Source organism: Carlito syrichta, unplaced genomic scaffold, assembly GCF_000164805.1.
Source record: "Carlito syrichta isolate Samal-C Ts95f unplaced genomic scaffold, Tarsius_syrichta-2.0.1 Scaffold305544, whole genome shotgun sequence".
Classification (NCBI taxonomy): domain Eukaryota; kingdom Metazoa; phylum Chordata; class Mammalia; order Primates; family Tarsiidae; genus Carlito; species Carlito syrichta.
Genome location: NW_007249640.1, coordinates 23,302 through 49,016, shown reverse-complemented (window position 1 = coordinate 49,016; position 25,715 = coordinate 23,302). Strand labels below are relative to the sequence as shown.

Genomic DNA, 25,715 nt, shown 5'->3' with positions numbered 1-25,715 from the left:
ATCTTTCAATAGGAAAGTTGCCTTTGGAAGTAGATTATATATCCACTGACACTCAAGGGGTTTTCTAAATTTAAATATAGCCTATCATATGAAGTATTTTCTCTAAATAGATACTCTCACTAGCTTCAGGCTATTCTTAAATAGAAAAAAACACATCAGCCACACACAGTCAAGATTTAAGCTTTTCACATTCTCATGGGATCCTAACTGCTACGTTATGAAGTAGGCAGGGCATGTATTTTTAATCTCCATTTTACAGATAAGGAAACTTAAGTCAAGAGGGGTTTGCTGCCTGCCTTAGATCACAGAGGGCCAAATACCTTCTACTTGAGACTTCTACTTCAATCCAGAAGTTCTTCTCAATCATGATTATGACTAAAGGAGAACTGAAGGTTCAGAGGGACATTAAATACTTTATAGTAATATTAAAATTTGTTTGGGAATTGACTAGTATTTTTGAGGTTTAAAGAATCTTCATGTTTTACTGTATTAGAAGCCTTATTTTATTGTATGAGGTGTAATTTTTATTAAAAGTTCAGGCCATAAAAGGTTGTGCTTTTCTTCAAAGGAAATTCCATTATCAGAGTTAGAACTGAAAGTAAAAAAAACAGCTAGGCATGGTGGCTCATGCCCGTAATCCCAGCACTTTGGAAGGTGGAGGTGAGAGGACTGCCTGAGCCCAGGGATTCGAGACCAGCCTGGGCAACATGGCTAGACCTTATCTCTACAATAAATCAAAAAATTAGCCAGGCGTGGTAGCTCAGGCCTGTAGTTCCAGCTGCCTGAGCCCAGCAGTTTGAGGCAGTGGTGGCCATGATTGTGCCTCCGCTCTCCAGCCTGGACAACAGAGTGAGAATGACTCGAAAAACAAAACAAACAAAAAAGAAAGTAAAAAATATGGAGCAAGATACAATCTGAGTAATAATCAGCTAACAAACAACTGATAAGTTGCCAGGTAATTTAAATGCTGCTTGGTGATCAGCTTGTCGATAGTCATTCTATTTACACCTGCAGGCTAAACAGGTGTAAAGCTCTACCCAACAAGACAGCCAGGTGAATGATCATAGACTTTGACTCTAACTTACAAATACATACCACAGTAGTCTTTACTTTGACTCTAACTTACAAATACCACAGTAGTCTTTACTTTAAAAACCAGAGTTGAAGATTATGACTGAATGGCTAAATGTAGTCTCTGACATCTTTTATTTGGCCTGCACAGTATTTTTAAAAAGCCTTTTTCATACAAAAATCCATAGTTACGGCCTCTCTTGAACAAAATCAAAAAAGACCTTGCAGTACTAAGCCAGAATTCTGCCATGCAACACCACAAAATAACGTTCAATTTAAAAAGGTCCCATCTTCCAACATGAGGCTGAGTCTCACTGTTTCATGGCTGTTTTTCTTACTGAAATATCTTTTTACTCATGTGTCTAGAATGAGGACTTTTGTGGTTTAAGAAAAACGAGTGTTAATTTGTGAAAATGCCCAGCCCTCTGAATTTCACCTGAGACTTCTGAGTTTGTGACATCTGATGACACTGCTTCTCCTGCAGCCCTCTCAAGTACTGGCTGTTTTCTCTCCTACACCTCTTATACCACTGTGCCTAGAGGTGGAATAGGTTTCCTTGTCCTCACTGCTGCTACTCGTCCATCATCCTCTGCTTCCTCCATTAAAAACATGTCATCAGCTACCTGGGTACTTGTTGCAGTCATCTACTGTATAGTCCTTCAGCTCCCCTTTGTCCTTTAAGATCTTAGTTCAGGGGCCAGGTGCGAAGGCTCACGCCTGTAATCCTCGCACTTTGGAAGGTGGAGACGAGAGGACTGCCTGAGCCCAGGGGTTCGAAACCAGCCTGGGCAACTTGGTGAGACCTCATCTCTACAATAAATCAAAAAATTAGCTGGGCGTGGTGGTGTGTGCCTATGGTTCCAGCTAGTTGGAAGGCTAAGGTGGAAGAACTGCCTGAGCCCAGCAGGTTGAGGCTGCGGTGGCCGTGCATGTGCCACTGCACTCCAGCCTGGGTAACAGTGAGACTCCAACTCAAAAACAAAAAAACAAAAACCACCCTCCAGGATCTTAGTTCCTGTCTCACTCATTCTCTACACCACTACTACAGTTATATTTCTTGACGATTTATACCCACAAAAATCATCCTTCTGATGTCTGGCCTTGGAGTTTTTGGCTTTCTCCTTTGATAATTTTCTTCTACTCTGCCTCAGCTGTGACTTTAGAGGTAACTTGAGCTTACTACCAATAATTGAAATTTTCTATGACCTCAGATACCCCACTCTAAAATCAGTGACCCCTTCCCAGCTCAGTCACTCTAAGACCCCATCTCCAGGGACCCTGAGACCTCCATGAGGGAACTTCTGTCCACTAATAACCATTTTTTCATATCCCGCACCCTTCAAATACCCTCTTCTCCTTGAGCAGCTTAAATCACTTGCCCAACCATCACATACATGCTTGCATACACTTTCACTCCCTTGCTCCTCAATTCCATCATACTCATGTCTTAGCCTCAACTTGATGAATCCAACTGTCCGCCTATTCCAAGCCTGCACTCGAGCAATATAACTGCAATTTTAAAAAAAAGGGATTGCAGCAGACAGCTGTAAATTTTTGCAAGCCAGCATCTAAGCATCTTTTCTATTTGGAGTAATCCACTCCTGTGAGAATATGCGCAGGGAATTGCACTTCCACTGTATAAGCTGAAAGGGCCATATACGCCTTCTGCCCCTGGCAACTAAGGCACACAGAACCAACCTTAACTTTTTGAGTCTGGTTTATTTCAACTTTCCTGTCCATTTTGCAAGCTACCAGACAGACTTCTAATATTTTCTGCTCAAGTTAGCCAGATTTGGATTATTTACAGCCAGAATTTGGTCTGATACAGGGACATAATTTTTTGAACATAAAATATCCTCCTATTTGAACTGCCTACTATATAAGAGGGAACCCCTCCCCCCAAAAAACCCAGAATTACCTTTTGGAGGGCGGGCCCCTTGTAGTACAGGCTTCCCCCCCTAGGTGCTCCAGGAACCCATCGGCATCAGTGTACCAGCTAGCATTCTTGTGAGAGGCTGCCTTTGGCTTCAGTCAATTTTTGAGAGGACACTCATTCAACACATTTGCCCATTTCATGGTGGGTGATTTGTGAGAGCACCTGTCCACATCGTTTTTGCCCAAAACTGGCATGAACTCTGTGCCCCACGTTCCCTGTTCACCTGATCTCGCCCAGAGCAACTTTTGTTTCCCTGATTCAAAAAAAGTCCTCAATGGGAAATATTTTGCCAATGTAGAAGAGGTGAAACAAACAAAAAGTGGCAGAAGCACTAAAAGGCACCAAATCTGACAAGTTCAAAAACTGTTTTAAGCAGTGGAAACAGTCTCGATAGGTGTATCAATCCAAGAGTACTTTGAAGGTGACTGAAGTTTAAACATGTAGGAATACACAATTCTTTATAAATACATTCTGGTTTTGGGGGTCACTTGTACAGGATTACACTGTTATTTGGAGGAATATATATTTGCTTTTCTTCATAATTCTGTCAGCTGTTTACAGCTGCTATCGATGGATCGACCTTCTTTTCTAACCTGTTGTATGCCTAGAAACTAGATGCTGAAGTGCATCAGACCTGTTTGTAGAACAAGAGTAGGTCTCGAGACCTGCAGTGAAGACCTAAAGGTCCCATAAGAAAAATGTGACCTTTCATGAAATCTACTTTAGTAGACTCAGTGGATTTTAAAACTTTAAGCTTCTCAGACATACTCTAAATGATGGGTTGTTATATTTGTAGCTGCTTTTCTGTTATGACAAGTAACTACAGCCGTTGGTAATAACACCTATTGAGCTATTTTCCAGGCACTGTTGTTCTAAGTGCTTTACATGTATTAGTGATTCAGGAAATCTCCAAAATAATCCTAAAAAAACCCAACCCTCTAAGTATCAGCCTGTACATAGTTACTTAGTCTTTTTTTATCCCTATATTATATATCTTATTTTAAGTTAAAAACAAATCCTAACCAGGTTCACTTCTCTCACCCAATTTTTTTTTTTTTTGCCATCTGAAATTATAGTTCCCCAAATTTGATACTGACTTTATTTATATATATATATGAATGGAGAGACATGTTTGTGGAAATACATTCCCGCTCCTTCATGAAAGGGCAATAATTCCATTAGGATCCGCAAAAGAGATATTGCAGGCCGGGCTCCGTGGCTCAGCCTGTAATCCCACGCTTTGGGAGGCCGAGATGAGTGGACTGCCTGAGCCTGCGGGTTCGAGACCCGCCAGGGCAACTTGGTGAGACTTCATCTCTACAATAAATCAAAAAATTAGCCGGGCGTGGTAGCGTGCACCTGTAATTCTGGCTACTTGGAAGGCTGAGGCGGAAGGGATCGCCGGAGCCCAGCAGGTCAAGGCTGCAATGGCCGGGAGCGGCCACTACACTCCAGTTTGGGTGACAGAGTGAGACTCCAACTCAAAAAAAAAAAAGAGAGATTGCTTAGAACTTAATTACTATATATTGGCCACAAAAGGTGAGTACCAGAGGTGGATTCACCCATTCTAGAAATACTTTTAAAATAAAACATGCATGAGAAATCAGCTACAAAATAGTCAACCTGTCTGAAATTCTGCAGACCAATTCTATCTAAATATAGAATATCTCTGAACAATTAATAATCACACCATTCTTCACAAAGTAAAGGACTATACAGGCTGAGTATCCCTGTACTATATATTAACCAAAATGCTTATGACGAGAAGTATTTCAGATTTGGGTATTTTTTGAATATTTGCATTATACTGGTTAAACATCCCTAATCCCAAAATCCAAATTCCAAAATGCTCCAATGAGCATTTCCTCTGAGTATCGTGTTGGCACCTAAAACATTGCGGATTCTGAAGCATTTCAGATTAGGGATACTCAACATGTATGTTACGATCATCTGTGCATAATCTCTCACCTTTACTAATAATAAGGAAGTTCCTAACAAGTCAAAATACATATGGACTTAAAGAAGCTTCCTTAAAAGGTATAAATATCTGACAAACTAATCTGAGGGAGAAGGAAATCCATAGGGATCATGTTTTTTATACCATTTTTTTAGTGAACACACTCAGAACATAGATGTTTACTGAATTGCTAGAGAGCCACATCTTAACTCATTTGCGACTGCCGACGTGAATTTGTCATTCCAAATTTTGTTCCTGGTTGCTGCTAACATGAATTTATGTCTTTGCAAACTCTGTTTCTGACTGCTGCAATGTTGTCACATGTTATTATATTTTGATTGAAAATGAATAGTGAGGCAAGGAGAAAGTTAACTGAGATTAATCATCTGATACTGCAATATTATTGATTTATATAGTTGGTAAAAATTGCAAGTTGGTCATTTTTATTTGCGGTTAGTTTTGTATAATTGTACTTTGATATTTCAGGGCTTTCATACTTCAATGCTAAAAATAATTTACTATAATTATGGAAAATGAAGAAATACATGCTGATAAGATTTTTGAGGTCAAAGGTGAATTCAGTGAACTTATTAGTGATATTGAGACAGACAGTGATGTAATGATTCAATATAAACTGAGAAATATAATGCGCATCATCTATGATAGTGAATCTAGTCCTGGTGACAATGAATCAGACACTAAATGGACAAACTATATCCAAATAGAAACTTAGAAGTGTTTATTGGTAATCCAGGTGTCAAGATATTTCTAAATGATCCTCATAGTATAAGTGAAGTTGTCAGACTATTTATTGGAGATGACTTTACAGAAATGATCGCAAGTGAAACCAACAGGTATAATGATCAGATGCACCACAAGAGATAAATGTTCAAAGAAATAAAAAAAGCAGAGCAATACTACAGTGTCCAAGATGAAAAAATTTCTAGCATTAAATATTCTGATGGGACAAGAGAAGAAAACTAGAATACGTGATTTATTGGTCAACATATCCATCAATTGAGACACCTTTCTTTTAAAAAATAATGACACGAAATAGAGTGCTTCAAATTTTGCAGTTTTTGCATTTTTCCAATAATGCAGAAATATAGTCAAGTCCAAGCAGATTATGCAAAATCAAAACTGTAATAAATTGTTTTAAATAATTTGAACACTGTGTACAAATTAAACAAAAACTTCCCTTGGATGAACCCACGATACCTTATCATGGAAGGCTGTCTTTTCGGGTTTATAATCCAAATAAAAATATCAACTACGTAATGCTATTCAGAGTGGTGTCTGAGACAAATACTGGATATGTCTGTAACTTTCAGCTGTATTATGAAAAAGGTGACAATTTAGAAAAGACCATTTCACTTGTGCTTAACGACAGAAGTTTGTGGCAACCAGCTTCACTTTTTTTTTTTTTTTTTTAATTTTCATCCGCTCTCAGTATTAGGAAAGTGAAAATTTTGCCAGTCGCGAATGTGTTAATACATATATCTGGCCGGGCTCGGTGGCTCAGCCTGCAATCCCTGCACTTTGGGAGGCTGAGGTGAGTGGACTGCCTGAGCCTGCGGGTTCAAGACCAGCCCAGGCAACCGGGCGAGACCTTGTCTCTACAATAAAGTAAAAAAATAGCCGGGTGTGATCGTGCACATCTGTAGTTTCAGCTACTCGGAAGGGTGAAGCAGAAGGATCACTGGAGCCCAGAAGATCAATGCTGGGGTGGCCATGAGCGTGCATGCCACTGCACTCCAGGCTGGAGGAAGGAGTGAGACTCCAACTCAAAAAATAATTATAAATTAAAAATAAATTAAAAAATAAATAAATACATCTAAGCTACACTCAGATGAGAGGAATTCAGTGCAATAATGAATTTTTGGAAAAAGTACTAAGCAGATTTGCTATATAACTAATAACAGGTTGAAAATATTTCAAGTATAATTACTTAGCATTGTTATATGCTAATAAAAATTTTTTTTAAATTTTAAAGATGTGGAGTACAATTCAGGGTTAGGTACATAGATAGTCATTGAACAGGTGAAGTTTGGGCCTCCCAGTGGTCCTCCCATTGCCTGGTTTGGGATAAGGTACCCTTATTAGGTATGTGATTATGTCCCCCCTCCCCACTTCCCTGGCAATGACCTGCTACTGCCAATTTCTTTCATACAGTATTAGGGATCATCACATTTTAATGAATACATTAATTTTAGGGTTTTTTTTGGAGACAGGGTCTTATTCTGTCTGTTGCCCAGGCAGGATGACAGTGGCCCAATTATAGCTCACTGCAGCCTTGAACTCTTTGGGCTCAAGTGATCCACCCACCTCATCCTCTCAAGTAGTTGGGCCTACAGGTACATGCTACCACACCCAGCTAATTAAAAATTTTTTTTTTGCAGAGATGTGATCCCACTATATTGCCCAGGATGATCTCAAACTCTTGACCTCAAGTGGTCCTCTTGTGTTGGCCTCTCAAAGTCCTGGGATTATAGGTGTGAGCCACCATACCTGACCCGAACACATTTAAAAAATGATAGAACCTTGAACAGAGAACCATTAACCATAGCTTTTAGGGATATTTTAGATGGCTTTCATTTTATAGGGGAAATGACTACGCCTTTAACGTTTCTCTACATCAAGAACACACAAGCAATAAATGCAATCAATGTTGGCTGATAGTCATTATGAATTTCATTTTTAAAAAGTCTGATCTGATCTTTTTTCTCAGCTTCTCCTATTGTTTCAAAGTTATGGATACAACTACCTAGTATTACAGAATGTTATAGCTGAGTCTTTGAAAGTCATTTAGTCTAATCCCCTCATTTTACAGATGAGGAAATAGGCCCAGAGAGTTTAAACCTTTTGTCTGCCAAGCCAGAACTAGATTATCGTTGGTCTCCTGCCTCTCTGGGTACTGCATTATCCACGATACCAGGCTGACCACAGCAACACCAACAGGAAACAGTGCACTCTGAATCTCAACATCTTGTTATCAGAGTACTTTATACTTCACTGAAAGTCACAATTACAAATTTATTACTTTTAAAAGGAACTCAAATGAACTTCTAGTATTATTAGTCTATGAGAATATCATGAATTAAGAATAAACTTCTAGGATACAATTATGGGGGCTGCTCAGAGAAATTTGGGAACCTCCTGTGCTGTCCATTAAAACTTTAACAGTGAAAACCATGCAGCACTAGAAAGATTTGCTTCCCTTCAATTGTTGGTAGACGGAGGTTGTATGATGTTTTAGAGCACAGGCTTAAAAATCATAGCTTACTATCTACATAAGCAAGTATCTATCTACTTAAGCAAGTTACTCTACTTAACTCATTCTCCTCATCTATAAAATGGGACAAAAGTAGCTTAAAAGGTAGTTCAGATTATAATACATAACATATATAAAAAACTCAGGATGATGGATGGTAAGACATCTCAGTAAATTTCAGTTTCCATTTCCAAGTGCTTCTTTTACTTGTCTACTCTAACAAATTCAGAATTTCAGAGACTCTGGTTAGAAAAAGGAAAATTCGGGTTTTTTTCATCGTATTTTGAGGGATGAGGAAACCAGGTGAAATTGCTGAAAAGAGGACTAGGCTGCTAGGCTTGGTGGCTCAGTCTGTAATCCCGCACCTTTGGAGGCTGAGGTGAGTGGATTGCCTGAGCCCGCAGGTTCGAGACCTGCCTGGGCAACTTGGCGAGACCTCATCCCAGGTGAAATTGCTGAAAAGAATGCTAGGCTGCTAGGCTTGATGGCTCAGCCTGTAATCCCGCACCTTTGGAGGCTGAGGTGAGTGGATTGCCTGAGCCCGCGGGTTCGAGACCCGCCTAGGCAACTTGGCGAGACCTCATCTCTACAATAAATCAAAATTAGCCAGGCGTGGTAGCGCGTGCCTATAGTTCCGGCTACTTGGAAGGCTGAGGCAGAAGGATTGCCGGAGCCCAGCCAGTCAAGGCTGCAGTGGCCAGGAGCGGCCACTGCACTCCAGTCTGGGCGACAGAGTGAGATTCCAACTCAACAACAAAAAAAAAAGAACACTGGGTTGAGTAATGTCAAACTTGAGTTTAGTCACTAGTTAGCCAACTGATTCTGAATAGCCTGTCTAATCTTATTTTTTAAGGCCATATAATGGTATCGAAAGTCCAAGTATAAACCTGTTATGAATCAGCCTTATAAATACCCAGGTGTCTGTGAAAACTAAAATTGAGAGTTGATAAATATAAGAAATTACTCCAGATTAAGAGCAAATAGCAAAAATCTCCTGAAATGTTTAAATTCTTGCCTTACTAATTGCCAGAAGCTTTAGCTATACATTTTCTTATTAATTTCATGTTCATGTTCTCAACAAGTGAACAAAAACAGGACCAACAAAATTCTCGTATCTGCCAGGACTATTTTTCTACAAAATATTTCTCATTGATGGTTTTAGTCAAGAAGAAAAGCACAGTATTATAGAAAACCTAGGTTTATTTGTTAAGCTATTACAAATGCAAAACAATTACCATTTGAAGTACTTTGAGGACTTTATCCCAGATTCACTTGTTCTGTTACAGAAACTAACCTAAGAGGTTGGAAATTAAAAGATATAACCTAAGAGGTTATAACAGAGCAGAATGATGAAATGTGAAAGAAGCAAAAGCTAGTCAGAAGTACTTAAGTCAGTGGGAGTATTTGTGGTGGAGGTGTTTCTGAAGAGGCTACCTAGAGATGCCTGAATTAATTCATGTGGACCCCAAATTAGTAGAAGACTCTTGTCTCTATGGAGAATGAGCAGAGGCCAGGATTCCTCTAAGATTTGTCTTTTTATGGGTATGAATCCCCTCATGCCCCAAAGAAGCGTATCTTCGCTTCAGCCTGTTTCCCAGTTTACCTACACTTCCAAGATCCTATGCATTTTCACCACACAGGCCTGCCAGCTTACAGAAGATGCATACAGTGAAGGCAGCAGGAAGTATAGGCCTACTCAGAGGGTACCTAGCCACAGAAAGTTTTGGGGTAAATAATAAACTACAAATACCCTCTTGGTTAAGTTAATTCACCTTTGTTAATAAAGGTCATAGTATCTTCTGCTGGTGACAACTTGTCTCAATATAGTCTGTCTCGAAAAAGAACTGGTTCAGATGAGTTTTGGAGAAAGAAAAAGACTGTCATCAACCCCACTCCAGAGTGGAAGAGGCACCAAGTTCTCTCCTACAGTTATCAGCAGAATCTGAAAAACAAAAGGTTTACAGTGTTTATAATAATAGTTATCATTTATTGAACGCCTAGTCAAGAGTGTCAGGACTTGGGCACATTATATCTCAGTCTTTGCAACAACCCTGCCAGGCAGCTATTATCATCCCTGTTTTACAGATGGGGAAGTGAGGATTAAAGAAGTTATCTGCCCTGTCCAAAGACATATAGCCAGTATGTGGCAGAGTTGTGATGCCACCATTCATATGCCACCTCCTTCACTCCACCTCATGCACTGATAGACGTCCTAGTTCTGTTATCTTGAAATTATTAATCGTTGCATAAATATTCTAATTATTCTTTGATCATTCTTTAAAGGTTTATGCCACTTTAAATCATCAAAAATTTACAGACATTGTTTGGGATTCAGGGCAATTATCCAGATAAAGAATATGTATAAATATTATGACTAAAATAATTCTCTGCCTGTGAGCACTAGCATAAAATAAGCAGAAGACAAAACTCATTAAAAAGTTTGTGGCTATTTTGTGGGTATTTCACCATCACAAAGAATCCTAAGAATTCTTGCCAGGGATTGCCTTAACATCCCATTTGTGTAACCTTTAGTAACATACCAAATGAGTTTCTCATGATCCTTAATAAAAGAGTGGTTGATGTTTTCTGAACAGTCTATTTTCCAAAAGGAAATAGGTGAAAGCCAAAAGATCCAAAAGTCTGTTTTCCAGTATCAATAAAACAGTTACTAAACAAGTATCACTGAACTGAAAAAACCAATATGCTATAAAAAAAAAATGTGATGACAAATAGGGAAAGAAGACTTAAGTTGGACCACTTAAATAAGTTGTATTATATACTACTTACATAATAGTACATATATAACAAACCATATGTGTAATAGGTGGTATACCACATATATCATATAGTGAGTGTGGAAATAAGAATTAGTGTTTAAGGGAAGAGATATAAATCACAGAACTCTAAGAGGCTATTTTCTGATAGTTCCCCCGACAGGACCAGAGAAGCAAGCAGCGATCCAATATCAAAATTTATATTAGTATTAAGAAGCAATGCTATTCAGTATTCACAATGGCAACAACTTGGTATGTAACTGAAACTTTAAGAGACTAGTTTCCAATATAACACAGAACAGAGAGGTTAAAAGAAAACTTTTAACTGGAGAAAGAGCCAATAAACTAAAAATCTATACAGGAACAAAGAGAAGAAATCTTGAAATATTTAACACAGCAGGAATAACAAGGAATCTCACAACCTAAATGACTGGCTGAGAGTGGCAGCAGAGTCAAGTCAACTCTTGCCATGCTATTACTATATGCTTTAATAAAATAAAAGGACTTGGGTAGCAGTGGCATCTCAAGACTGAAAGACAGCCAATATTCAGGAAAATAATGCTATAATGACATAGGTAAGAGGACACTGTAGGGGGAAAGAGGGACAATTTAACAGCAGCTTATAAAGGAAGGCCTACTACAACTACTAGGCCTCGCTCAGAATGAAATGAACATGACCTTCAGTTATTAGCTAACATACAATTGAAATATAGGCTGGCAGTTAGGCGCAGTGGCTCATGTCTGTAATCCCAGCACAGGAGGAGGAGAGGACCAGGGATTGGAGACTAGACTGAGCAACTTGGTGAGACCTCATCTCCACAATAAATCAAAAAATTAGCCAGGCATGGTGGTACATGCCTGTAGTTACAGCTACTTGGAAAGCAGAGGAGGAAGGATCACTTGAGCCCAGCAGGCTGAGGCTGCGGTGGCTGTGAGAGTGCTGCTGCACTCCAGCCTGGGCAACTGAGTGAGACTCTGGCTCAAAAAAAAGAAAAAAGAAATATGGGCCGGCAACATGCAGGCTGGCAAAGGATAATATATTTCTCAGAGTAATGAAGTAGCAAATACATAATCAGGGACATCATCTAAAAGGCCTGAGGCCTAATAAGAAAAAGATTTTTAAAATAAAGAAAAAAATAGGGACAAACTTCAGGCAAAGCTTGAGAATATGTCAGAGAAAGAAAAATGGCAGCAATCTCTTACGTAAGCCATGAAAAGCAGGCAGGAAACAACTTGGAAAATGATGGCTTTTGGACAACTATACAAACCTGTTATAGTTACACGAAAGTGCCTAGTGCCCGGATCACCTATTATTTCCAGGAGGAGGGAAAATGATATAAGATTATGATTAAAGGTTTAAACTCAGTTTGTAATTACTTCTACTTCCTCACTTGACTGAAAAGCAGTGAGCTGCAGCACATCTCTGCTTTGCGTTTTCTGATGAACATGTTGAGATTTCAAACATTACAAGTGAGAAAAGGTGACTCAGAAGTAGACCAGGACATGACCTCAGACTCTACTGCTCTCACCTGAGCTGACCAAGAAGGGCTGTTTCTGCAGAAATGGCTAATATCACTCTCATAAGTTCACTGAAGATGGACTGTGATGGATCTTATATGTACCCTCAATGCCTAATGCAGTGCTTGGCATATGGTAAGTATACAGTAAATGTTAAACTGAACATCACTGTGTGTGTAGCCCTTGATTTCTTAGAAGAAAAAAACAGCCATCAAATTTTCAATAATTCCAGAAATAAACATTTTTCCAAACTACTAATTATATAGAACTCTCTTGAAGAATGAAAATAAAAATTCATCATTTCGTATGGTTTTCAAGGGAGGAAAAAACCACTCACCTTAAAGCAACGATCAACATTTTCAGTGATCAACATCTGCATCCTCAAACTGTCCAGCAACTGTTGGTGTGGTATCCACCTCCATCCCATCTAAGTAAATTAATTAATTAACAGCTGAGCAACACTACACTTCAGATAAGAATCAGCTTATAACTTCTACCAGAAGGAAGCTAGTGCCCTCTGTTGGTAAGAATTGCTATTTTTTTAACTCTTGAAAATTAAAGTATCAAGGAACAAACTGAGAAAGGAAAATACTGCCTGGGGATTTAGGCCAAGTTAAAATCAGTCTATATATTTAATATTTACTTTGTAAACTCTCAACATCAACACTAAAAAATCCAGGTAGGAACTTTCAAACAGATCTGTTCTAAGTATTTACTGTTAGACTTTTTTTAAAGGTATGCAGCCCTAACTTCACAACAAAGTTGGCAACACTTTAGAGAAAAGACAAAAATCAGTAGAGAAGCTTCTTGCTTATCTCTGATTTTCTCGTCTCATTAAACTAAAGGTGAGGAGGGGACAAGAAAAAAATTAAAAATTCCTGTGGAAAAAGTCTTCTCATCTCACCTTCCACTTACCCCTGAACTCTTCAGCCCACCACAAAGTAGCTTCTGCCCATAGCCCCTGGGAAGCCCACCACTGAGGAGTCAAAAGGTCAACACATGTATCTAAAATTAAGTACCTTTCCACATAAAAAAATTTTCTTGCCAGGCGCAGTGGCTCAAGTCTGTAATCCCAGCACTTTGGAAGGTGGAGGCGAGAGGATTGCCTGAGTCCAGGGGTTTGAGACCAGCCTGGGCAAACTGGTGAGACCTCATCTCTACAATAAATAAAAAAACTAGCCAGGCATGATGGCATGCGCCTGTAGTTCCAGCTACTTGGAAGGCTGAGGCAGAAGGATCATCTGAGTCCAGCAGGTCAAGGCTGCAGTGGTCATGAGCGTGCCACTGTACTTGTCTGAGCAACAGAGTGAGACTGACTCAAAAAAAAAAAAAAAAAAAAAAAATTCCACAGCTTCCCAAGCATCTCTTGGACCTCAATGCTGTACTTCAATGTACTGTTAACTTATTTTTCTCTCCACTAGAATGTCATTAATATGAAGACAGTAACCTCATATCTCAAGCACTGCTGTATTATCTGTACCTGGGGCAATAGTTCAATAACTGTCTCTTATATAAATGAGTACATGAAGCACTGAAATGCCACTAAAAGACAGCATGTGTTTCACTGGCAAAAATAACAACGTGGGCACTCAGGACTTCAGAGATGGAGATTGGTGTAGGCTGAAGATGTTTTATATATAGCCAACTTCAATGTGTTAATGAGGCTTATGAATAAAAGTCCAGAAATCTCACTTTAGGAAAATGTGTTTATAACCTTAAAATTATTTGCTATAAAGCACTGAATAAGGAATTTTACAATTAAAAAAAAGGCTTCAGTGATGAAATCCACATTGCACTTGTTAGTTAACCACTGTAATTTTAAAAAAGGTAACATCTTGAATTCTTTCAGCTAAGAGTATGGTAGAGCACTAGAAATCATCTGAGTCACCATCACTGTCACTCTAAAGCCTACGTCTGAGGTCTCTCACCAGTTGAAGTTTAAAATGGAGGGTAGACATAAGGAATAACAGTGTGACCCAAAGCCCAAATTTTTTCCAATTAAAATCTTCCAGAGCTTCAGAAACCACACAGGTCAGTATGTTCTGTGCACAGAGCTGTTGATCAAGCATGATGAAACTTAAATGTGCCAATAAAGGAAAAACTATGGCAAGTCTCTTTAACAATATTCTGCAGTCACTAAAAATCAGAAGTGTTAAAACTCCGAAATACATGGATGCTAAATACACGTAAGATGCAAGAAATATTTCTCGAATGATTGAGCTAAGATCTCACTCTATTACCCAAGCTGGAGTGTAGTATTGTGATCATAGCTCACCGCAGCCTCCAGCACCTGGGTTCAAGTGATCCTCTTGCCTCAGTCTTCTGAATAGCTGGGACTACAGGCATGTGTCACTATACCCAGCTAATTTTTAAAATTTTTGCAGAGACGAGATCTCTCTAAGTTGCGCAAGCTGATTTGAACTCCTGGGCTCAAGGGATCCTCCCACTCAGCCTCCCAAAATGCTGGGATTATAAGGCATGAGGCTTTCACCTGACCTGAAAGAATGACTTATAACAGTGGTGGGTGAATTATTTTTTGCATATTAGCTCATTTAATCCTCGTATCACTTATTAGCTATTTGACCTCAAGCAATTTATGTAACCTTTCTGTGCCTTAGTTTCCTAATCTGTAAAATGGAGATCATAACAGCATTTACTACAAATCGTTCTTGGAATGATTGAGTAAATATGTGCAATGTGCTTAAATCAGGGTCTGGCACATAGTAAGCATTATCTTAAGTGCTTTACTGAGGACAGCAGGAACAAGACTGGAGCTATTCAAGCAAAAGCAATTAGGGTTGTCTCTTCAGAGTAAGAACTAAATGGTGGGCATCAGGAAATCACCGAGGGGACATCTTTGTATAAAAGTGACATTAAAAAGTGTTCTAAGAAAATTAAGGAGCTAGAGGGATGACAGAGGAAAGGAATTTTCTACTGTAAATCTGGTGTAAGAAAAAAGGGCCTAGGTTTGAAGGATAACAGTAGTAATGGCAATGAGATATGAACTTAAGGAGAAATCCATGGAACTAGGACTTAAACTGGATAAGGGAATAAATGGTAAAGGTTGGGTAAAAAGAATACTTCAAGGTTCTAAAATAAACATGATTATTTACGAAAGAAACCAGTCTAACAGGGAAAATACAAACAAACTTTGATACTTAATTAGAAGAAACTTCAAACATTTAAAGCCACTTGGTTATGGTCAAGAAGTTTGTCATGAGAAGAGAGCCCAAGTTTCTTGAATGCTGACTAATCCTTTAAATCAACTGACTCTTCTAACTTTGCATTTAATGATATAGGAATTCACTTAAAAATAAAAATGGTATTATCAATATCTGTACACATAAACACACATAAGCAAACAAACAATATTGGAAGGATACGCAAAAGAAAATTGATAGTAGACAGTTCTTGCATCTGTATTTGATTTTTTCCTACCTCTAATTTGTGCACACTACAAATTTTTTACTATGAACATAGATTATTTTTGTAGTTAGGGAAAAAAAACACTAAAAAAATTGCATAAGAGTTCCCATTCTATATAATTCTACATGTGCTCCCTATACTATAAAGAGTTTATTCTGAGATTTCTCTCTTAGTGTTTTGGGTTGAATTGTGTCTCCCTCAAATTCATTTGAAGTCCTTAAACTCCAGTACCTCAGAATATGACCTTATTTGGACAAAGGGTCTTTATAGAGGCAATCAAGTTAATATGAGGTCATTAAACTAAGACTTAAATCAATATGTTGTCCTCCTCATAAGAAGGCTGCCATAGTTAACTTTGTGTGTCAGTTTGGCTAGGCCAAGGTACCCAGATAGATGGTGAAACATTATTCTAGATGTTTTTGCGGAGATTATTTTTTACATAAGATTAACATACTAATTGGTGGACTCTGAGCGAGGCAGATTACCCTACATAATGTGGTGGCAGCTTCAGATAATCAGCTGAAGGTCTTCTTTTTTTAAATCAGGGTCTCACTTTTTGCCCAAGCTGGAGTGCAGTGGCATAATCATGGTTAAACATAGTCTTGACCTCCTAGGCTCAGGCAATCCTTCTGTCTCAGTCTCCTGAGTAACTGTGACTAGATGCACATGCCATCATTCTAGGCTAATTTTTGGTTTCTCACTACAACACCAACCCTTCCCTGGGTCTCCAGTTGGCCTACCCTGCAGATTTTGAACTGACCAGTCTTTACAGTCATCTGAGCCAATGTCTTAAAATAAATCTCTCTCTCTCTGAATGTAAGCATGTATATACACACACAGAGGGGGACATCACTACATTTTATACTTTTGAAGGATTATGCCATTTAATAACAGATGTTAAATGGTAAAAAGCAAACAGATGTAAAATGCAGAGATGCCCCTGTATGTATGTGAGTATACACACACATCCCTACTGGTTCTGTCTCTGGAGAACCCTGACTAGTAGAAGGAAACTTGGAAACAGATATGGGACACATAAACAGAAGGAAGACCACACAAAGACATAAGGAGAAGACAGCTATCTACACGATAAGGAGAGAAGACTAAAACATAGCCCTCAGAGATAAACAGCCCTGTACTTCTGGCCCCCAAAACTGTGAGACAATCAATTTATATTATTTAAGCCACCCATTTTATGGTACTTTGTTATGACACCCCTGGAAAATTAATACAGAGGTGCAACAGAAAATTAATGGTAGATATTTTTCAGAATTATACTTGATATTTTTTCATTTCTTCTTTGCCTATGCAATTTAAAAATTTTTTGTCTATCAACAAAGACTATTTTTGTAGTGAGGAAACAAATCACTAAAAACAAATTACATAAGAATCCCATTCTCTGTATTCTACATTTGCTTCCTGTATTATGAAGAGTTAACTCTGAGATTTCTCTTAAGCATTTTTTTTTTTTTTTTTGAGTTGGAGTATCACTCTGTCACCCAGACTGGAGTGCAGTGGCCGCTCCCGGCCACCGCAGCCTCAACCTGCTGGGCTCCGGCGATCCTTCCTGCCTCAGCCTTCCAAGTGGCCAGAATTACAGGTATGCGCTACCACGCCCAGCTGATTTTTTGATTTATTGTAGAGATGAGATCTCACTGCCCAGGCGGGTCTCGAACCCGCGGGCTCAGGCAATCCACTCACCTCAGCCTCCCAAAGGCGCGGGATTACAGGCTGAGCCACCAAGCCCGGCTTCTCTTAAGCATTTTTAAAAAATCAGGCGTGGTGGCTTATGCCTGTAATTCTAACACTTTGGGAGGCAGAGGTGAGAGGACTGCCTGAGTCCAGGGGTTCAAGACTAGCCTGTGCAACTTGGTGAGAACTCATACCTACAATAAACCAAAAAATTAGCTGGGCATGGTGGTGCGTGCCTGTGGTTCCAGCTACTTGAAAGGCTGAGGTGGAAGGACCATCTGAGCCTAGCAGGTAGAGGCTGCAGTAGTCATGAGCATGCCACTGCACTCAAGCCTGGGCGACAGAGTGAGACTCCTACTCCAAAAAAAAAAAGAGTTTTTTAAAAGAACTCATAAGCCTCTCCATAACTCCAAGCACCCACTTGACAGTTCACACTGAAGAGAAAGGACACTCACCTTCATAATCTCTTATTGAATCTTCTGTCCTGACCCCTGCCATATTATACTGGCTGCTTACAGATTGAGAAAGCATTCCTTCTAATCTCTCCAATGTGGCTTGGCCTTCTGCTGTTAAATGGGATAATCCTTCTTCATAGGTATAAAATGTAGGGATATCCCCTTGTCCTTGTTCTAAACAAACAGAAAACTTAAAGCTATTACACAACAATTAGAAAAAACAATAATCAATAATGCATTTGCTAAAGATAAGGTACACTGAAAATAGGCTTCCAGGAAAATACTTTTCAACATTCATTTATATACATATACAGGGCAGCGCTGAAGATATAGAAACAGCAATTCCCAAAGAATTACATTTCCAGGAACTAGGAAAAAAAAAAGAGTGCTCCTAAGAGAGAGTCTTATGTTATCCTGAGGTGGGAATTTTACAAGGTGAGCACAAATTTACTTGATATTAATCTGTACAGTGAATATGTTTTCTAATTAAAATACACGCTCCTTGTCTGTAATTCCAGCTACTTAGAAGGCTAAGGCGGAAGGATGACCTAAGCCCAGCAGGTCAAGACTGCAGTGGCCATGAGTGTGCCACTGCATTCCAGCCTGGGCAACAAGAATGAGACTCCAACTCTAAAATAAAACAAAACAACAACAAAAAAAAACACATGCCCCTTTTTAACAAATCAGAAATTCTGGAAAACACAAAAAGGATAAAAATGTAAAATCATTCAGAAATTCCAGAAAGATAAGAATGTATTTGAGTGTGTGAAGGAGAATCCCAGAAATGTGTTTGTCTCAGGCCAGGAAGTAGGCACACCTGGAGGAGAGGGATCTGACACCCAGACGGTGAGCATAAGACCACTGGGGAAAAGACAAGAGCAGAGCAGGCACCGAAGCTACAAAGACTCTACCAGGGTAGCAACTGCATTCTGGTCTGGGGAAGCAATGGAAAACATTCACAGATAAATGAAGTACGGTCTAAGAAAAAGAAATGCCCTTGGCAGAAGGCTATTAGGAGGAGTATGTTAAATAAAAATATAGAGGATCTAGGCTCTCAAGGTATAGAGAGAGAAGGCTTGTTCTCTGGGACAACTGCCTCATCTTACAAGATGTTCCTGACAACCCACTCTCTCTTTTTTTTTTTTTGAGTTGCATTCTCACTCCATTGCCCAGGCTAGAGTGCAGTGGCACACTCACAGCTACCCTAGCATCAACCTGCTGGGCTCTGGCGATCCTTCTGCCATAGTCATCCAAGTAGCCAGAACTATAGGCACGTACTACCACACCTGGCTAATTTTTAAAAATTTATTGTAGAGATGACATCTCGCCAAGTTGCCTGGGCTGGTTTCGAACCCACGGGCTCAGGCATCTTCCTTCCTTCCATTTGTTCTATTTATCCATTCTCCCCCTAATTATCTCTATTTTTTTACCCTCAAGCTTGGAAAGCCCATACATTTCTCCAATTTGTCTGTTGCAAAGAGTTTAGGCTATAAAGTATACCATTGTGTCATTCACTTTTATTAATAATGATACCACAGTAGTACTTTATAGAGATATAAAGAACTATAACTCTCTATCCCTAGAACAAATAATGCTTAAAATAGAACATTAAATAAACAAACAAAAAACTTTAAAAAATACATTTCACTAACCATGTGCTTCCACATCATATTCTTCTCCATCATAATCATCTGAATCTTCATCCTCAGGATCTGGATGCAAGGCCTGGCATTCACACATGGCAGTGAACAGCGCCTCCACTGAACGAAGAAATTAAATTGTAACTAACATTTTTTCAGTATAGAATAAAATTTTATAATAAAAATAACCATCAGTGCAAATAAGTTGAATGGGTACACAAGAGGCATACTAAGGTCACAATATTTGCAAAATTTGTCAAATTCCAAGTAAGATAACCCAAAAAGTGCTTGAGGCAATGGACAAGTCACAAAATAAGAGTTCATTTTGAGATATTATCGAGATGTCTTCATGGCTGACTGGATTTTCTGAGAAAAAGGGTCAGAATCCGGGTCCAACTGCTGGCATCAGGGTGAAGGCCCTTTCAGCTGATAGGGCTCTTTCTAGCTATTCAGGGTTATTCTACTTTGGAATTGCTGTAACTCCTCTGCCACCAATCAGGTGAGATTCAAAGTCAACAGCATCAATCCATAAAACTAATCAGAGTCCTCCACTCACAAACTATTCCAGGTACTAGGGAGTTACAATACTCTCACTGCATTCCCAACCTTTGACATTAAGAGGTATTTGTCACTCAATGAATTACTACAATAAAGAAAAAGCAAAAGAAGGGAAGTAATAATGGTAAAGGTGAGAGCTGTATGTGTGCAAGAATGGGGAATGCTTGGTACATAAAAGGAAAAGAATACTATAGAACACTCACATGCTAACTTATCACTAGGCACAAATCTAAATTCAGTAATTGGTTCAACATCATCATCGCTGTCTTCCTCTTGTTCATCAGCAACAGATTCTTTTGATTCTTCTAGAAAGGGAATAAAATAACTTTTTAAAGATGTCTTTAGTAAAATTCTTATAACAGCATTTTAATAAAATAAGTCTACAAGAGCCCTTGATTAAATCCTACTTACACAGGACATCTAGACATACTGTACCCCAAACAATGTCTAGTCCATGCAGAAGAGATGAAAATGGTTACTTCATCTCAATTTACAATGGCCTAGTCTTATTGTATCCCACGCGTATAGCTGCTCATATCACTGTGAGACTACAGCAGCAAAAAAATGGGAAGTGATGTCATTATTTGACTTTTTAAAAAACAAGTCTATTGATATATCTGAACACTGCATTCAATTTTAACTTCCAACTATGGTTATTTTAGAAATTAAAAAAGCTCTGGAAAGAATCTCTGGTCTTGTCACATTGTGCTTCATTGAGCCCTAAGGACTGAGTCTCACATGGGGCCACAGTGGTGGTAACAAAGACATAAATGTTCAACAGAAAGAACTAGTATATGCTGCTGGTGGAAGTAGAAATTACTACAAACACCTTGGAGATATGCATATTCTATTAGACAGCAATTCCACATCTCAGCATATATTCAGCACACAGCATATATTCCGCACACAAATGTTTATGATAACACCATATGTACCAGTGAAAATATAAAAAATAAATATTTAAAAAGGGAAATAGATGTATTGTAGCCAGGTCACGTTTTATAGACTGACAGCAGTTAAAAATGTACAGAAAATACAGGTCAACGAAATATTTAAACAGATCCCCAAAACATCAAAATATGTTCAAAATTAATAATCTTAAAAATATAAATCAAGTGTTACCATTTAAAGTTAGATCACGCTTGGTGGCTCTGCTTGTAAACCCAGCACTTTGGGAGGCCACGGCGAGTAGATTGCCTGAGCCCACAGGTTCAAGACCAGCCTGGGCAACTTGGTGAGACCCCATCTCTACAATAAATACAAAATTAGTTGGGCGTGGTAGTGCGTGCCTGTAGTTCCAGCTACTTGGAAGGCTGAGGCGGAAGGATCGCTGGTGCTCAGCAGTTCAATGCTGGGGTGGCCATGAGCGTGCCACTGCACTCCAGACTGGGTGAGGGAGTGAGACTCTAACTCAAAAAAAATAATAATAATAAAGTTACTTTTTTTTTTTTGAGTTGAAGTCTCACTCCGTCGCCCAAACTGGAGTGCAGTGGCCGTTCCCAGCCACCACAGCCTTGACCTACTGGGCTCCCACGATCTTCCGCCTCAACCTTCCAAGTAGCTGGAACTACAGGCGCGCGCTACCACATCTGGCTAATTTTTTTTGACTTATTGTAGAGATGAGGTCTCGCCAAGTTGCCCAGGTGGGTCTCAAACCCACAGGCTCAGGCAATTCACTCACCTCAGCCTCCCAAGGCACGGGATCACAGGCTGAGCCACCGAGCCCGGCTAAAGTTACTATTTTAAAAATGTTAGTTCTCTTGTCTGACTGAGAATGTATTAAAAAATGCTAATTCTCCATGTCAATGACTATAAGGTGAAAAGGTACTCTTATAAGCTTCTACTGTAAATTGATATCAACACTTTGGAAAACAATTTGGCAAGATATATTAAGAACTTTGAAAATGTTTATTATCTTTAAGGCAGCAATTCTACTCAAAAGAATAACTTATAGGAGGATATTTATTAAGTCCTTTTTTTTTTTGAGTTGGAGTCTCACTCTGTTGCCCAGACTGGAGTGCAGTGGCCGCTCCCAGCCACCGCAGCCTCGACCGGCTGGGCTCTGGCGATCCTTCCGCCTCAGCCTTCCAAGCAGCTGGAACTACAGGTGTACGCTACCGTGCCCGGCTAATTTTTGATTTATTGTAGAGATGAGGTCTCGCCAAGTTGCCCAGGTGGGTCTCGAACCCACGGGCTCAGGCAATCCACTCACCTCAGCCTCCCAAAGCATGGGATTACAGGCTAAGCCACCGAGCCCGGCTGTTTTCAACTCTTCTAAGTCATACAAGCTCACTGTATAATGAGAAAATACAGATAAGCAAAAAAGTGAAAATCTAAATATGGCAATTATCTACATTTTTATGTGATAGACTTAACAGGACATTTTCTCTCTTATTTCTAATATTATTATGTTAAATATCAATCATACACCTGTCCTCTATAAACAAGTAAAATAACAAAAACACTGGAGAATTCTAAATAACTGAATAAATTATGGTACTGTACTACCAAACTTTTTCAATTCATTTTAAAAAACAGATGCTATCATGCTGTATTTATCATTCTGTAATTAAATCGACATCGTTTTAAATTATAAAAGTAATACATGCTGATATAAAAATAATTGAAAGAGTTTAGATGGATTCAAAGGAAAAAGTACTTGCCCCCTAGTTCCTTTCTAGTTATTTCCAATAAATAACCACTTTTAATAATTTGTTATTTTCTCAGGATTATACCTTAGGGCAGTAAATAGAAATGTAATATAATATTGTTACAACTAGAAAAGAAAATTATGCTAGGCTCGGTGGCTCAGCCTGTAATCCTGCACCTTGGGAGTCTGAGGTGAGTAAATTGCCAGAGCCCGTGGGTTCAAGACCCGCCTGGGCAACGTGGCAAGACCTCATCTCCACAATAAATAAATAAAAAATTAGCTGGTGTGGTAGTGCGTGCCTATAGTTCCAGCTACTTGGAAGACTGAGGCAGAAGGATCGCCAGAGCCCAGCAGGTTGAGGCTGCAGTGGCCAGGAGCGGCCAGTGCACTCCAGTCTGGGAGACAGAGTGAGACTCCAACTCAAAAAAAAAAAAGAAAATTACAACCATCACTAACATTCATCATCTTAAAGTCACTGCAGTGGCCACTATACTCTTATTAAGTCTTTCTAAGTTTTCAATAACAGGAATGAATTTTTAGAATTATTTTAAAATAATCTATTCTGGTCAATAATGACCTGATAATCATTTTAAAAGAAATGTATGAAGGTAAGCCAAAGAGAGAGAGAAAAAAAAATCTGGATCATGGAATATCAGGATGGGAGAGACAAAGACTGGGAAAATATGGTCCAAACACATGAAATTTATGGATAGTTCAAGAAACACAGAACCAGACAACTCTTAAAATAAACGTGACCCAGGAAGAAACTACTTTCTGTTGGGCACAGTGGCTCATGCCTGTAATGTGAGCATTCAGGGAGCCTAAGGCAGGAGGCTGGCTAGAGTTCAGGAGTTCAAGACCAGGGCAACGTATTGAGACCCTGTATACACAAAGAAAAAAGAAAGAGAAAGAGAGAAACTACTATATACTAAGAAGGGAAGGCCTACATTTTAGCGAGAAAGGATTAATCATAATTACATCAACTTCAAGCAAATAATCACATAGAGTACATATTTAAAATACCTACCCCAAAGCTACAGAATAATTATTTCCTACTTTGGGATTTCTAGTATTTGCATTTTTAGGAAGATTCTCAGGTATTACTAATGTGCACCCAGGTTTGAGAACCAGGTAAGTAATACACTCCCCTAATTTTTTGTATGAAATTCAAGCTCAGAGATGAAAATGACTTCCCTAGCAAGTTAATGACAGAGTCTTATTTATTGTGCTTTCCGCCTTTACCTGGTATTTACTAAAATCCTACTTTGCTAGCCTTTTTCTTGACATGTACCTTTGCCCAACACTGATACCTGACATTACTCAGGGGCATTTCATACCAACATTTGAAATTGACAAAAATACCCTTAAGACTTTACATTTCTACAAATGAACGGATGCTTTAAACTAAACATGACACATAATATTCTTAGCTATAAACTGCAGTTGCATTAGTTAGATGAAGAGTGAACTTTGTGCCTAACCATTCGTCAGGAATTCTTCCTACACCCTACGGTTAACAGTCTTTTACTTCTCATTCTATTTTTCAAACCTCACTAGATTTTCATCTGTCTTAGAACCATTCCCAATGACAAGAATTTGAAATCTTACTATAAAAATATTGTTAGATATTTATGCCACTTAATGCGGCAGGGCTTGACAAAAGTCCAAAATATTACTAAATAATTAGTATTACTTATAGTTGAATGCAAATGATCATATTATACCTGAAACTGTATTAAAACCCTAATTTGAAGAAGCAATAGCTTAACAGGCAAACTTATGAGACTCTTATGCACTATTTTGAAGAAAAGCAATCCATTATTTTAAACCTGAACAATTTCAACAGATTTTTATGGGTCTTTGCAGTTATCTCTAATAGCAAAACTACTGACATCAGGACTGGATAATTCTTTCGCAGGGGGCTGTCCTGTAGATTATAGATTGTTTAGTACTATCCTTGGCATTTAATTATTAGATGACAGTAGCATGCTTCAATGCTTTTTTTTTTTTTGAGTTGGAGTCTCACTCTGTCACCCAGACTGGAGTACAGTGGCCGCTCCCGGCCACCGCAGCCTCAACCTGCTGGGCTCCGGGGATCCTTCCGCCTCAGCCTTCCGAGTAGCTGGAACTACAGGCACACACTACCACACCCAGCTAATTTTTTGATTTATTGTAGAGATGAAGTCTCGCCAAGTTGCCCAGGAGGGTCTTGAAACCGCGGGTTCAGGCAATTCACTCACCTCAGCCTCCCAAAGCGCTGGGATTACAGGCTGAGCCACCGAGCCCGGCTGCTTCAATGCTTTAATCAAAATGTAACTGTCAAATATAATGGGATGGTAAAGTGTGCACAGGCCCACAAAAAAAATCCCACCACTGTAACAAAACAGTTCTATCCTAAATTCTTGGAAGCACAAAGTATATTGTGGAATAACTGAAAGACTTCATAGAGTTTATTTGACACCTACAGGTGTCTTTACAGAGAAAGAGAAAAAAACAGTTAAACACATGAGGAAAAAACAGAAATATATATCCATAATAAATGAAGACTTCTAAGCGTAAATATAAGAATATAAAAAACAGATACACACAAATGTTCATTACAAAAAACTTCAAGTGGCCGGGCTCGGTACCTCAGTCTGTAATCCCAGCACTTTGGGAGGCCGAGGTGAGTGGATTGCCTGTGCCTGCGGGTTCAAGACTCGCCCGTACAACTTGGCGAGACCTCATCTCTACAATAAATCAAAAAATTAGCCGGGCGTGGTAGTGC

General features: G+C 39.0%; 1 protein-coding gene across 3 annotated transcripts in view; it reads right to left on the bottom strand.

Annotated features, from left to right (window-relative positions):
* Positions 1-9,415: 9,415 nt before the first annotated feature.
* The window catches only part of LOC103264067 (methylosome subunit pICln), a 23,001-nt gene continuing 6,701 nt past the window's right edge, over positions 9,416-25,715 (bottom strand). Inside the window, exons 3-7 of one of the 3 annotated variants that reach the window (XM_021714252.1) lie at positions 20,502-20,603; positions 19,753-19,860; positions 18,097-18,274; positions 12,865-12,954; positions 9,416-10,177 (exon numbers count right to left, since the gene is read on the bottom strand). In XM_021714252.1, the coding sequence (XP_021569927.1) occupies positions 12,909-12,954; positions 18,097-18,274; positions 19,753-19,860; positions 20,502-20,603 (434 nt within the window). In that variant the 3' untranslated portion in view covers positions 9,416-10,177; positions 12,865-12,908. The remainder of the gene's footprint in view (positions 10,178-12,864; positions 12,955-18,096; positions 18,275-19,752; positions 19,861-20,501; positions 20,604-25,715) is intronic. The other 2 variants (XM_008061713.1, XM_021714253.1) reach the window with 2 other exon arrangements.